Source organism: Chiloscyllium plagiosum, unplaced genomic scaffold, assembly GCF_037043375.1.
Source record: "Chiloscyllium plagiosum isolate Xiang-an unplaced genomic scaffold, Cpla_swu_hap1 HiC_scaffold_17, whole genome shotgun sequence".
Lineage (NCBI taxonomy): Eukaryota > Metazoa > Chordata > Chondrichthyes > Orectolobiformes > Hemiscylliidae > Chiloscyllium > Chiloscyllium plagiosum.
The window spans coordinates 64936900-64950405 of NW_028270155.1; the positions used below are offsets into that span (position 1 = coordinate 64936900).

The 13506-nt window shown below is 41.4% G+C and overlaps 1 protein-coding gene across 2 annotated transcripts in view; it reads right to left on the reverse strand.

The window, feature by feature from the left end:
- The window catches only part of hsf4 (heat shock transcription factor 4), a 65711-nt gene extending 52628 nt beyond the window's left edge, over positions 1 to 13083 (reverse strand). Inside the window, exon 1 of one of the 2 annotated variants that reach the window (XM_087996014.1) lies at positions 12679 to 13083. In XM_087996014.1, the coding sequence (XP_087852140.1) occupies positions 12679 to 12840 (162 nt within the window). In that variant the 5' untranslated portion in view covers positions 12841 to 13083. Of the gene's footprint in view, positions 1 to 8698; positions 12655 to 12678 lie in introns of those variants that run through there. The other variant, XM_087996015.1, reaches the window with a different exon arrangement.
- Between the last annotated feature and the right edge of the window lie 423 nt (positions 13084 to 13506).

A 13506-nucleotide genomic window follows, 5' to 3' on the forward strand; every position in this document is an offset into this window, starting at 1 on the left:
CACAAATACAGAAGATAATGTCACTAAGTGACTGCATTACCCGATGAAGGATTTAGCGAGACTGAAGAGGAGAGCCTCTGAAAGCCAAAAAAGTAACCACAGGAAACATCAAGAGGAACATGAAGAAAGCTTTCAGCTCTGACAGAATGTACTTCATGAAATCAGTTCCACTCAACATTATATTGTATCTATATAATGCTATCATCCTGTTGCCATAAATACATTTGGAAAAGGTTGCAAGCTCCAGTTTTTATAACTAATGACAATCTACTGCCAAACAAAGACATTTTGTGATGTTGGGAAAGTTTATTTCAAGATGGGCAGCTGTTCAATCTATATATAAAAATGAATAGAAATAGAATACATTCAGTATGTATTATTGATATATAAATAATTTGGAGATAAATGTAAATTATAATGGATAACATAGAGCATATATATTAATGACATTTGGACTAGGTGGTGAGATAATGTGCATCTATGAAATATTCTTACATACTGCTTGGTGAAGGCTTAGTGAGGAAGTACTATTTGATACTGAGACAAATGGAGCGCAAGGTTCTCTGATTTGATTCCTATTTGTGCCATTAGCTGAAAATCAACTGACTGGACACTAAACATGATCCTGGTAACCAGAGAGTAGGAACAGAGAAAGAAAACTCCCAAGTCAGTTTCTCAGTCTCAACACTATCCCCATGTCACGAAGTACATTTGCTGTGATAGTGAAATAGACTGACCAGTGAGGAATGACAAATTGAATAAGATATTGCAGGCTTGTCAAACTACTTCCCCAACACAAGGCATTGCTTTCAGGAGAGAAGCAGCAAAGAATTAAAGGTACATGGGAGTTTCGATAGGCGTGAGATAGTGCTCTCTCTGTAAATAACTCGCCTTTCCCAGCACAAAAACTCAAATACAATAAGAGTAGTGATTTGTAGTATCAAAACAGAATGTAGTCAAAGCTACACAATTATTGCCAGCCACTGCCTCGTCCAGAGAAACAAAAACAGCAATGCTTCATGAACCCACCACAGCATCCAATAAGATCACAGCTGATGGACAGCAATTTTGAATTCCCATGCTATCTCCAGATTCGCTGATTGACAGTGGACACTAAGACCTTTAATCTCTGTTGAATATATTCAATGACTGATAACACACAGCTCTGTTTGGGTGAAACCTTTTGAAGATTGTCAAACCTTTCAGTATTAAATGACTGACCTCTTATTCTGATGTTTAGTTTTAAGAGTCTCCAGAAGGAGAAACATCAGCCCAGCATCTACAATTGTTTGTTTTTCCCATTAGCAATTTTATGTGTTTCGATCATATTCTTCTAAACTCGAGTGAATGTGGACCTGATTTGCTCATTTGCTCTTTATCCCAACATTAGACACTCTGGAGGCAGGAAACATGTTTCCGCTGATGGGTGAGTGCCGAACCAGAGGACACAGCTTAAAATTACGGGGTAGACCATTTAGGACAGAGATGAGGAGAAACTTCTTCACCCAGAGAGTGGTGGCTGTGTGGAATGCTCTGCCCCAGTGGGCAGTGGAGGCCCAGTCTCTGGATTCATTTCAGAAAGAGTTGGATAGGGCTCTCAAGGATTGTGGAATCAAGGGTTATGGAGATAAGGCAGGAACAGGATACTGATTAAGGATGATCAGCCATGATCATATTGAATGGTGGTGCAGGCTCAAAGGGCAGAATGGCCTACTCCTGCACCTATTGTCTATTGTCTATTATACCCAGTTAATCTTCGTTGCACTCCCCACTCAGGCAAGTAGATCTTTCTTCAGGTTAGGAGACCAAAGCCATACTCAATATTCCAGGTATATAGTCTCACCAAAGTCCTTTACAATTGTGATAAGACTTACTTAGTTATTTATTCCAAGCCCTATGTAAATAAATGTAGTGTTTCTAATACCACTTCTTTACTTGTTGTTTGGTGTAACTGGAAGCTAACTTGGTCGTTTGAGTACAAGGTCACCCCATGTCTCTCTAAATACCAACATTATAAATGATTTGGATGTGAACATCATAAGTTTGCAAATGACACAAAAATTGGTGGTGTAGTGGACAGTGAAGGTTATTGCAGAATACAACAGGGCTGTCATAAGTTGGGCTGATGAGTGGCAGGTGGAGTTTAACTTAAATAAAATGTGAGGTATTGAATTTTGTCAAGGCAAGTCAGGGTAGGACTTATACATGTAATGATAGGGCCCTGGGGCATTGCCAAATAAAGAGACCTTGGAGTGCAGATTCATAGTTCCTTGAAGGTGAAGTCACAGGTAGACAGGATAGTGAAGATGGCATTTAGTATGATTGCCTTTATTGGTCAGTGTATTGAGTATAGGAATTGGGAGATCATGTTGCAGCTGTACAAGGCAATTGGTAAAGCCACTTTTGGAATACTGTGTTCAATTCTGGTCTCCCTGCTATAGGAAAGATGTTGTCAGGATTGAAAGGGTTGAAAAAGGCTTCAACCTTTGAAAGGGTTTCCAAAGTTGTTGCACAGTTGGAGGGTTTGAATTATAGGGAGAGGCTGATTAGGCTGGGGATAGTTTCCCTGGAGCATCAGAGACCGAGGGGTGACCTCATAAAGGTTTATAAAATCATGAAGGGCCTGGGTAGGGCGGATAGCCAAGGGGCGGCACGATGGCTGGGGGGGGGGGGGGGGGGGGGGCGGCACGGTGGCTCAGTGGTTAGCACTGCTGCCTCACAGCGCCAGGGTCCCAGGTTCGATTCCAGCCTTGGGTGACTGTCTGTGTGGAATTTGCACATTCTCCCTGTGTCTGCGTGGGATTTCTCCGGGTGCTCTGGTTTCCTCCCACAGTCCAAAGATGTGAAGGTCAGGTGAATAGACCATTCTAAATTGCCATAGTGTTAGGTGCATTAGTTAGAAGGAAATGGGTCTGGGTGGGCTACCCTTCAGAAGGTCAGTGTGGACTTGTTAGGCCGAAGGGCCTGTTTCCACACTGTAGGGAATCTAATCGGTCTTTTCCCTGGGGTGGGGGAGTCCAAAACTAGAGCGCATAGGTTTAAGGTGAGATGGGAAAGATTCAAAAGGGACCCAAGGGGCAACTTTTTCATGCAGAGGGTAGTGCACGTATAGAATGAGCCACCAGAGGAAGTGGTGGAGGCTGGAACAATTACAGAATTTAAAAGGCATCTGGATGGGTATATGAATAGGAAGTGTTTAGAGGGATATGGGCCAAATGGGACTAGATTAGGATATCTGGTCAACATGGATAAATGGGACCGAAGACTCTGTTTCCACGCTGAACAACTCTTACTATTTGGAGAAAGTGAGGACTGCAGATGCTGGAGATCAGAGCTGAAAATGTGTTGCTGGAAAAGCGCAGCAGGTCAGGCAGCATCCAAGGAGCAGGAGAATCGACGTTTCGGACATGAGCCTTTCTTCAGGCCCTTATTCCTGAAGAAGGGCTCATGCCTGAAACTTCGATTCTCCTGCTCCTTGGATGCTGCCTGACTTGCTGCGCTTTTCCAGCAACAAATTTTCAACTTTTACTATTTCCCAATCTCACCTTTTAAAAAGTATGCTTCCTACTTAAGTGGATAACTTCAAATTTCTGCCACACTGCATGATGGATGCTTCAGGTGTTCAGAATAATGCACAATGGGGAATAAATACTATTTTACCCAGGCTCCCAAACCACATTTTAAATTTATTGTCATTAGCGTAAAGATATGCCCAAAGCTGCTTTACAAATAGGAAAAAGGAAACAGATGTTAAATGAGGTTCAGATAGATCAGGAGGCAGGACTGAAAGGTTGGTTGGAGATGGGTTTTGAGGTTTTTGTTAAAAGGGTGGAAAAGTTGAAGCAGGAAGTTTCAGGATTAGGACCAAAGCCTCTGCAAATCTGCCCCCCCCCACCGTGAGGTTAGTCAGTGAGGTATGGGGAGCCAGATAATACTGTCCCATTGTCAAGGTGTCATTGTCCTTCATTTCATTTCAGGGCAGGATTTGACGAAATGACTGACCACAGTATAACATCCTACAGCATGTAAGATTTTACACTAGGGTTAGCTCAGTATCTCTGACTCAGTGCTGGAACTTCCAAATTTCACTCCACAAGACTTGAGCAAAAAATACAGGTTTATACTACAGGTGGTGGTAAAAGATTCGGTGGCACTTTCCAGAGAAGAGCTAGGGAGTTCTGCCTGGTAGCTCAGACAGCATCTAACACTCAACCAACATCCGAAAATTAAATCAGAATGATCTGATTATTTAACTCATTGCTGCTCATGGGTTCTTGTTGTATAGTAATGGTCCTCCATATATCCTACATTACAATGGAGCTATAATTTAAAACTACTTTATTGATTGTAAAGTGCTTTGAGATGTCATGCAGCCTTGTAAAGCGCTTTAAAAATGTGAAAATACATTTCTTTCCAGATTTTCTGATCACCACCACCTTAACTGGCATGGTGCTTTGTAACCACCTTAAAATGAAAGGCATGTCTAACTGATTTTGGTGCAAGTGGGCAGCTCACCAACACAGTTCAAAGCGACAGTCGGAATGAAAGTGCTGATGTCTGGAGCACAAGGAAGTGCACTGTAAAAGCAGCTGTTACTATAATTGACTGGTCCAAAACCCATCACTCATTGCCATTCCACCTTGCTTTAATTCAAACCCAAAGACTATGCAGTTAATTGCCCAATTGGGAAGTCCCTTCACTTTGAAGAAGGCAGAAGAGAGGTGGAGATTAAACCATGTAACTAAAACTAAAGTGTTAACGTCGGCAAGATCAAAATACACTGAGTCAGCAAAACAAAACAATATCCACCACAACTGCCTGCGATTTTAGTCAGCTTTCCTGTGCTAAATCATTGCCGGTAACTGGTTCGCATTTAGTTCAATGGACTTGTCACTTATCACACAAAGACACTTTACCAATAACGTGGAACTAAAATTGGATGCTGCACACGTAAAATAAATAATTACTTTACGCTGAAATCCTTGCCAGCAGTAGACCGTAATCCATTACAAGTGTTACTGTGACCTTCACTGAATACAGACTGTGATAGCCTAACTACTTAGATAATTACTTCTTTATGGTAGCCTGGAACTGTTAGGGAAAAATCAGGACAATAAAAGTATTTTATCTCTCAGAAGAAAACTAGTCCCAGATTAGTTAAGCCAGTATTTGGACATCAAGTAGTGATTTCCAAGTGATAACATACAGCTCCTTTAATGAGGATAATATTTTGACGGGAAAAAGTCCCCCATTATAACACAAATCAGCATTTACAATCTAGAAACAGCACCTTTAAATATACTTAATAGCTCAATCCATTTAACAGCCTTCGAAAAGTCTGTTCCACTGAAGATGTCCCACTGACACAATCATGCTCCTCACAACAGTGGTTCAGTGAATGCAGCAAACTGATAAGTCACATTGAGAGCACATATTCATGGTTCATTTGAAGCTAGAGGGGCTCGTTTACATGCCATAGTTTTCTGTTTTGGTTTAGAACCTAAACTATAATCCATTCCTCACCTTACAGTCTAAGTTCGAAAATCAAAACTGCTGAAGTAGCAGCTATGCCCATTTCTTTGTTTCCTACTTTGATGCATTTTGCACGCTCAGTCAGTACTGGAAATGAGACACTGACTGACCACCTTTTGACCATTGTTGGCGTCTTCAACTTGAAAGTCAAGTATAATTATGAGATGTAAAGTACCCCTTATTCAAGGCAAACAGGTTAGATAACGGGGTGGTATCGCTGAAAATCAATAGTACTCACTAAACAATCAGACTTTGTTACATGGCATGTCCAAAGATCACCTTCTCCAGCTTACACTACAATCTTTTAATCGTGTGAAGATAGTTTGAATTGTAAAACCAAGAATTTTTATCTATTAGTGTATGTTGGGGATTCGATTTGACAGAGGACATTTATAATTTTGCCTATACAAAGTGTTTCCAGACTCAGAGATACAACCACCTTTGGGGAACTGAATGAGTTGTAAAGGAAGGTTTAATGAACTCGTTCTTTTGAGATGTAAAAGTGGCAAATTCTAAACTCCACAGGTTAAGTGGAAAGTTGTGCTAGTTAAAAATGCACACGTGCAACAAGGTCATTTTGACATTTTGTACCTCCACCCCCTTGCAAAACATAGGCTTTAATATTCAAGTTCCTTGGCTTGTTTAAGATATTTGAAGCACTCAAATGAATTAAACCTCAATGATGTCTGTTGTCTAAGCAAATTAAACAATTATGAAGTCCATAACCAATTACTCTGGGCAGGGGATGAGAAGTAAAAGCTGCTGGAGTAATATGAAAATGATCTTTAAAAAAAAAACACATGATACCTACAGTATCCATCTGAAAAGACTTAAGAACTGATTTGGAGGAAAGTACTTGTGTGATTGCAGTCCTTGTTGCCAGGCCAGATCAAAGCCCCATTTTTCTTTTAATTTTCTTTTGCAGCAATTTTATTATTTTTAAAAAAATATATCTGGGATCCTTGCAATATGTTTTTCTACTTAAAATTGAGGGGAGCCATAACAAACAAACAGAGAAACAGTGAAAAATATTCATGAAAGTAGGAAATGTATAAAACAGGCCTGTTGTTAGGATGTCAAATTTTCAGAAATAATCAAAAGTATATGGAGACAACAGTGCGAAAAAATATGCAAAAGACAGAACAAAAAAAAAAGGAAGAGTGAAACTCAAAAAGAATTAGAGATTGCAGGGCAGGCAGGAAACCCCCAATTTAATTTCTAAAATTACACTGTACGTGTAAGACTATAGAAGGGAAGCATTCACCTTTTCAGTTCTATTCTCACTCCTATTTACCTTCATTTTTTGAAACAAACAATCCTAATATAAAATAATGCCTTACGGTCTAACTCAACTGAAATATTTCAAAGTATTTCACACAATGCATGATCTTTGAAATGGGCGGCACGGGTTCAATTCCCGACTCAGGCGATTGACTGTGTGGTGTTTGCACATTCTCCCCGTGTCTGCGTGGGTTTCCTCCGGGTGCTCCGGTTTCCTCCCACAGTCCAAAAATGTGCAGGTCAGGTGAATTGGCCATGCTAAATTGCCCATAGTGTTAGGTAAAGGGGTAAATGTAGGGGAATGGGTGGGTTGCGCTTCGGCGGGTCGGTGTGGACTTGTTGGGCCGAAGGGCCTGTTTCCACACTGTAAGTAATCTAATCTAATCAAGAAAACCCATAAGAATGTACAAAATAGAACTGGACCATTCAGCCCCTCAATCCTGTTCCACCATTCAGTCAGATCATTGCTGATCTGTATTTTGAATTCTACATTCCTATCTGACCCCTGATAACCCTTAATTCCTCTGTCTAACAAGAATCTAATCACCTCTGACTTAAAAATATTCAATGAACACACTTTCATCACTTTCTGAGGCAGAGCGTCAAAGCTTCTGAAACAGTTTTTATAAAATCTCATCTGTGTCCTGAGAGGGTGACCCTTGATCTTTTTAAAAAAAAGTACCCCTTCAGTTCTTGACTGACCCACAGGGGGAAACATCACCTTCACATCTATCTTGACAAGACCAGGATCTTATGTATGTCAGGCAAGTCACCCCTTACTCATTTAATGTCCAATGAAGACAAGACCAGCCTGTCCAAACTGTCCTCAGAAAACCTACTCAGTACAGATAAAAATCCAGCAAACCACCTCTGAACTGTCTCCAATGCATTTACATTTGTCCTTAAGAAAAGAGACCAAAGTGGAATACAATATTTGAGATGTGGTCTCACCAATGCCCTATTTAACTGAACCATAACATCCTTACTTTCACATTCACTTCCTCTTGGAATAAATAATAACATCCCATTAGTCTTCTTGATTACTTGCTGTCATTGCATACTAATAGTTTGTAACTCATGCATCAGAACAGCTAGATTCCTCTGCAACATTTTCCATTTAATCTAGTTATTTTAAAAAAAATCCTTCCTGCCAAAGCAACTTCACATTTTCCAACATTATATTCTATCCACCAGATGTTTGCACACTCTCAACCTATTTGTATTCATCATCAATTTCTTATGTTCTCTTCACAACATATCTTTGTGTTGCCAGAATATTTGGTTACCATAACATCACTCGTCTCAACCAAAGCATTGATGTAAATTGTAAAAATTTGAGGGCACATCACAGACCCCTGTGGGACCCCACATTAGACAAAGACCATGTATGTATACTGTTTTCTGCTAGCCAATCTTCTATCCATGCTAATATGTTACCCCCTCCATTCATCCATAGATTTTATTTTCTGCAATAAGCTTTGATCTGGCACTTTATCAAATGCCTTCTGGAAATTCAACTACAGTAAATCTACAGGCTCCCTATTATTCACAGCACGTTACTCCTTCAAAGAACTTCAGTAAATTGGTTAAACATGATTTTCATTTGGCAAAACCATGCTAACTGTTAGAACTCACAATGGCAGTGAAAAGTTTACAAAGTTGCTACTTGTGGCACCATCTTAGGTACAATGACATAGGATCTTAGTAAAAAGTTAGAAACTAAAGAAAAAAATTAGCATTTCAGTGCTTCATGGCAACTTAAGAACAAGGTACCCAAGTACAAAATCTTAATAATAAATCAGAAACATTCAGAATGCCTGATTACATTGAGATTTTCTAAGTGCACAGCAATAATCTCTTTAAAGATCAATTCTAAAATGCTTACCATGGCAGATAACTAGCCTTTGGTTCCTGTTTCTGCCTTCTTCCATTCTTAATTGGAGAGGATAAATTTACTCCTTTTTAGTCTGATGGTAGCTTTCCCAAAACAAACCAATAATTCCCCAAAACATATGGAACAAAATATTTCCATTCTGTAAATATGTTTCTCAGCCTTCAACATTCCAGCTTGAGGACTGGCTTCTAATTATTTGAAAACTGACTAGTGACACAACCAAACATATTCCCCAAATATGATAATTAACAGTTATAATCACAGATTTGACCTGTTCTCACTGTAGCTGCACACTCTGTAATGAACAGTTCAATTCCTGATAACCAAAGGCACACTACCACCTTGTCACGAGTAATGCAATATTCTCCATTTAAATAGGTAAGGGGCAACTCCAACAATGTCCAAGAAGCTCAAAACCATCTGATGAATCAGCAACCCATCCACTGGACTAAAGATTCACATGCGCCACCTTGAGCACAACACAATTACAATGTGTTCTGTCTACAGGATGCACTGCAGCACTTCGCAAATCCACAACTTGCACTACCTAAAAGGACACAGTCTACTGATGCATAAGGTAACCATCACCTACAAGCTACCCAGCATCTTGACATGGACATGGACTGTCCATTGTTCTTTCAATATTGCCAGGTCAAAACAGTGGGACCCAATATCAGGAGGGGACCAAGAGAGACCAAGGGAGAATAGGGAGCAATGAAGACAGGTTGAGAGAGATAGGAAGGAGATAAGGCTTGATTGAATGCAAAACTGAATCTGGTCACATGATGAAGAGGTATTCTCATCATACAGCCAGTCTAGAGGGAGACTTCATCTTCTCAAGGGCAACTTGGGTTGGGAAATAAATGCTGCCATCAGAAGGCTTGTTCACTCCAACTTAATAGAAAAACCTACTATGGTTTGAGGAGCAAGAAGGAAGCTGAGTTTTCTGCTCAAGCTTTAGATCTGTTCCATTCTCTTCTCTTATGTTTGCAGCTTTTACCCTGCTTCGATTTGGGTACTTTTCCCATTTGAATGTTTTTTTTAAAATTTAACTGGCATCTGCTGTCCAAGGTCTGAGAGGAATGACTCACATCGCTGTTGTTGTGGTCAAGCTTGTTGGCTTGAGATCATTGTTTGCAGTCAATAGGAGGAGAGATCCAAAAGGAGGCACTAACCTGTGAATGAGTATTGTTCTGGAGCAGCGTGGGGTTGAGGAAGGGATTGGAGAAGCCAGGGCTAGAATTCTAACAACTGGAAAGACAAACGGGGAAGACTGGAGACAAGCCAATGCTATCACTATGCTAACAGATACAGCAGAACATGGGAGTGTTTGGAACTATCAGTGTGGTTCAAAAAAAAAGCAAATTTACATCTTTCACATCCTCAGGATGTCTCAAGAAACATAAGAACCAATATAAACACTTGTGAAGTCAAGTCACAACTGTAATGCAGGTAAACGGTTGGTAACAAAGGCAGAGATGACCTGAAGCTAGACAGGAGACTGACAGAAATCTCAAAGATTGGGTGAAAATGACTTTGACGTAACTTCTCTGGGGCTTTGATTTGGTTTGCTGTACATGTTCTTCACATCAGGCCTCACAATAAATCAGACTAGGCCCAAGAGCTGGGAGTACATTGAGACTGTGAGGTGATTAGAAGTGAGAAAGAGTGGATGTTTGTGGGACTCGTTACAGCTTTATTTTGGTGACTTGCTGGATGCCTGTGAATGAGATAATAAAACATTTGTTTTTAAGAGGAGATAGTGGGCTAGGTCACTGTCCATATGCCAGAACAGTTTGGGCATTATGATTGCATGATGGTTCCTGGGATCGGGTTGATCCCTGAGATCTGATTGATCCCTGATGATATCATTTCAGGAATAATTAGTTTCTTGATTTACAGAGATTCATAGAGATGTACAGCATGGAATCAGACCCTTCGGTCCAACGAATCCATGCCGACCAGATATCCCAAATCAATCTAGTCCCACCTGCCAGCATCCGGCCCATATCGCTCCAAACCCTTCCAATTCATATACCCATCCAAATGCCTCTTAAATGTTGCAATTGTACCAGCCTCCACCACATCCTCTGGCAGCTCATTCCATACACGTACCACCCTCTGCGTGAAAAAGTTGCCCCATAGGTCACTTTCATATCTTTCCCTTCTCACCCTAAACCTATGCCCTCTTGTTCTGGACTCCCCGACTCCAGGCAGAAGACTTTGTCTATTTACCCTATCCATGCCCCTCATAATTTTGTAATCCTCTATAAGTCACCCCTCAGCCTCTGACGCTCCAGGGAAAACAGCCCCAGCCTGTTCAGCCTCTCCCTGTAGCTCAAATCCTCCAACCCTGGCAACATCCTTGTAAATCTTTTCTGAACCCTTTCAAGTTTCACAACATCTTTCCGATAGGAAGGAGACCAGAATTGCATGCAATATTCCAACAGTGGCAGAACCAATGTCCTGTACAACCACAACATGACCTCCCAACTCCTGTACTCAATACTCTGACCAATAAAGGAAAGCATACCAAACACCTTCTTCACTATCCTGTCTACCAGTGACTCCACTTTCAAGGAAATATGAACCTGCACTCCAAGGTCTTTTTGTTCAGCAACACTGTCTAGGACCTTACCATTAAGTGTATAGGTCCTGTTAAGATTTGCTTTCCCAAAATGCAGCACCTCGCATTTATCTGAATTAAACTCCATCTGCCATTCTCAGCCCATTGGCCCATCTGGTCAAGATCCCATTGTAATATAAGGTAACCCTCTTTGCTGTCCACTACACCTCCAATTTTGGCGTCATCTGCAAATTTACTAACTATACCTCTTATGCTCGCATCTAAATCATTTATGGAAATGACAAAAAGTAGAGGACCCAGCACCGATCCTTGTGGCACTCCACTGGTCACAGGACTCCAGTCTGAAAAACAACCACCACCACCATCCTCTGTCTTCTACCTTTGAGCCAGTTCTGTATCCAAATGGTTAGTTCTCCCTGTATTCCATGAGATCTAACCTTGCTAAATCAGTCTCCCATGGGGAACCTTGTCAAACGCCTTACTGAAGTCCATATAGATCACATCTACTGCTCTGCCCTCATCAATCCTCGTTGTTACTTCATCAAAAAACACAATCAAGTTTGTGGGGCATGATTTCCCACGCACAAAGCCATATATGGTGCCGTGTGGTAACCAATGAAATAACCATCAGCCCAGACACTCAAATTGCTTCAAAACAAAAATGCAGCAGGTCTGACAGCATAATGGGAGTGGATAAAAGTAGCAGATTTAATGATTCTGGACCCAGAGACCCTTCTTCAGAATAGATGTGTCTGCTTATTTAATGATTGTATGTCACATTTGAAATAAAAGGTCCATTTGATTCTTCAATTCCACACCTAGTTTCTTGTCTTACATGGGATAGTATTAGTGTTACTTTCTCAAGCGAAATAGCCCAAAATCAGATCAATTCACAAGTGGCAGATTGCAAAGAGAGTATCCCCAGACTGTGATTCGACCAGCTCACGGGCCTGGGATTACTGCAGAGCGAGGTATTCAGTGGACACTATATACACGGGATCATGGAGCCGTCAACACACACCGGGGATAAGGAGCGAAACAGAACCACAACATCGATCAAGTACCCTCGAACCAAATGGAGGTCTGGCTTCCGTTCTACGTTTAAAAAAAACCTCACAAAAGCCTTCTCGAAGTAGCAGTAAACTGAAATCCTAAAACATAATAAAGATTTCAAATGTGGTCGAGCTTTGAACAACCAGTAAAAGGTAAAAGTAATGATTCTCTGATGGGAGAGGTTAATATTTTAGTGGGAGGGGGCGTAATAAGACCTGCCCATTGCCCCTGTAAGGGATGGATTGATTCCCACTCATGTGAACTTGTTCTCCCCTCTCCACTCTGGCAGCGCCACCCCCTTTCTCCCGAGTGCACAGGCTCCGGATCTCACCTCACTCCAGCTGATCAGTTCATTGCTCTCGGGGTCCTCCACCAAAGTCCACAACTTGGTGAGGAAGGCGGGCACGTTAGCGCTATATCCATCCATGAGCCCGGCGCACAGTCCGATGGGCTCCTCATCCCATCCCAACCCAAACCAACTGGCCCACAGCATCAGCAGCTGACCCCCTGAGCGGGGCACTAGCTGCACAACATCATCTGACACCGAGCTCCAGGATCACACCATCCAACCCTGACAACGAAGGACAATCGCCAGCTGACACTGACCCGTGTACACCCCGCAATGACAACAGGAATGCCCCTCTTCCTACACAGTCACCCGGACATTACAATAGCCCCCATTATAAACACTGCAGAGAGTCCACACAGCGCTGGACCCACACACAAAATACAAGCAAACGCTGCGTTTCAGTTTCACCCAACCAACTGACAGCACAACAGCAAAGGACCTCAAATACTTTAAGTGGTTTCACCCAATATTACCGTATTTCTGCTAAATCAAACCGTCCCCAAATTCATGGTTGCAGTAAAAACCCATTTAAGTCTTCCATCTTCAAGCAGGGGAAGCTTGTTTGTGCAAATTATATTACCAGGCCATCCTATTTTGGTTATCTTAATTAGCCAATTAAACCAGCCAGCTTTTCACAAAATGGAGCCTAGTGAAAGCTGATAGAATGGCTTTCACCCTAAACACCCCCATGCTGAACTCTTCACAAATGTTCATAAATCTTTAAAATCCAAAATGAGCACAATAAGTTAATCAATCCAGGCTTGATCTGAGAAAGCTCACTCCAGTGCAGCCAACAAAGACAGCACCACT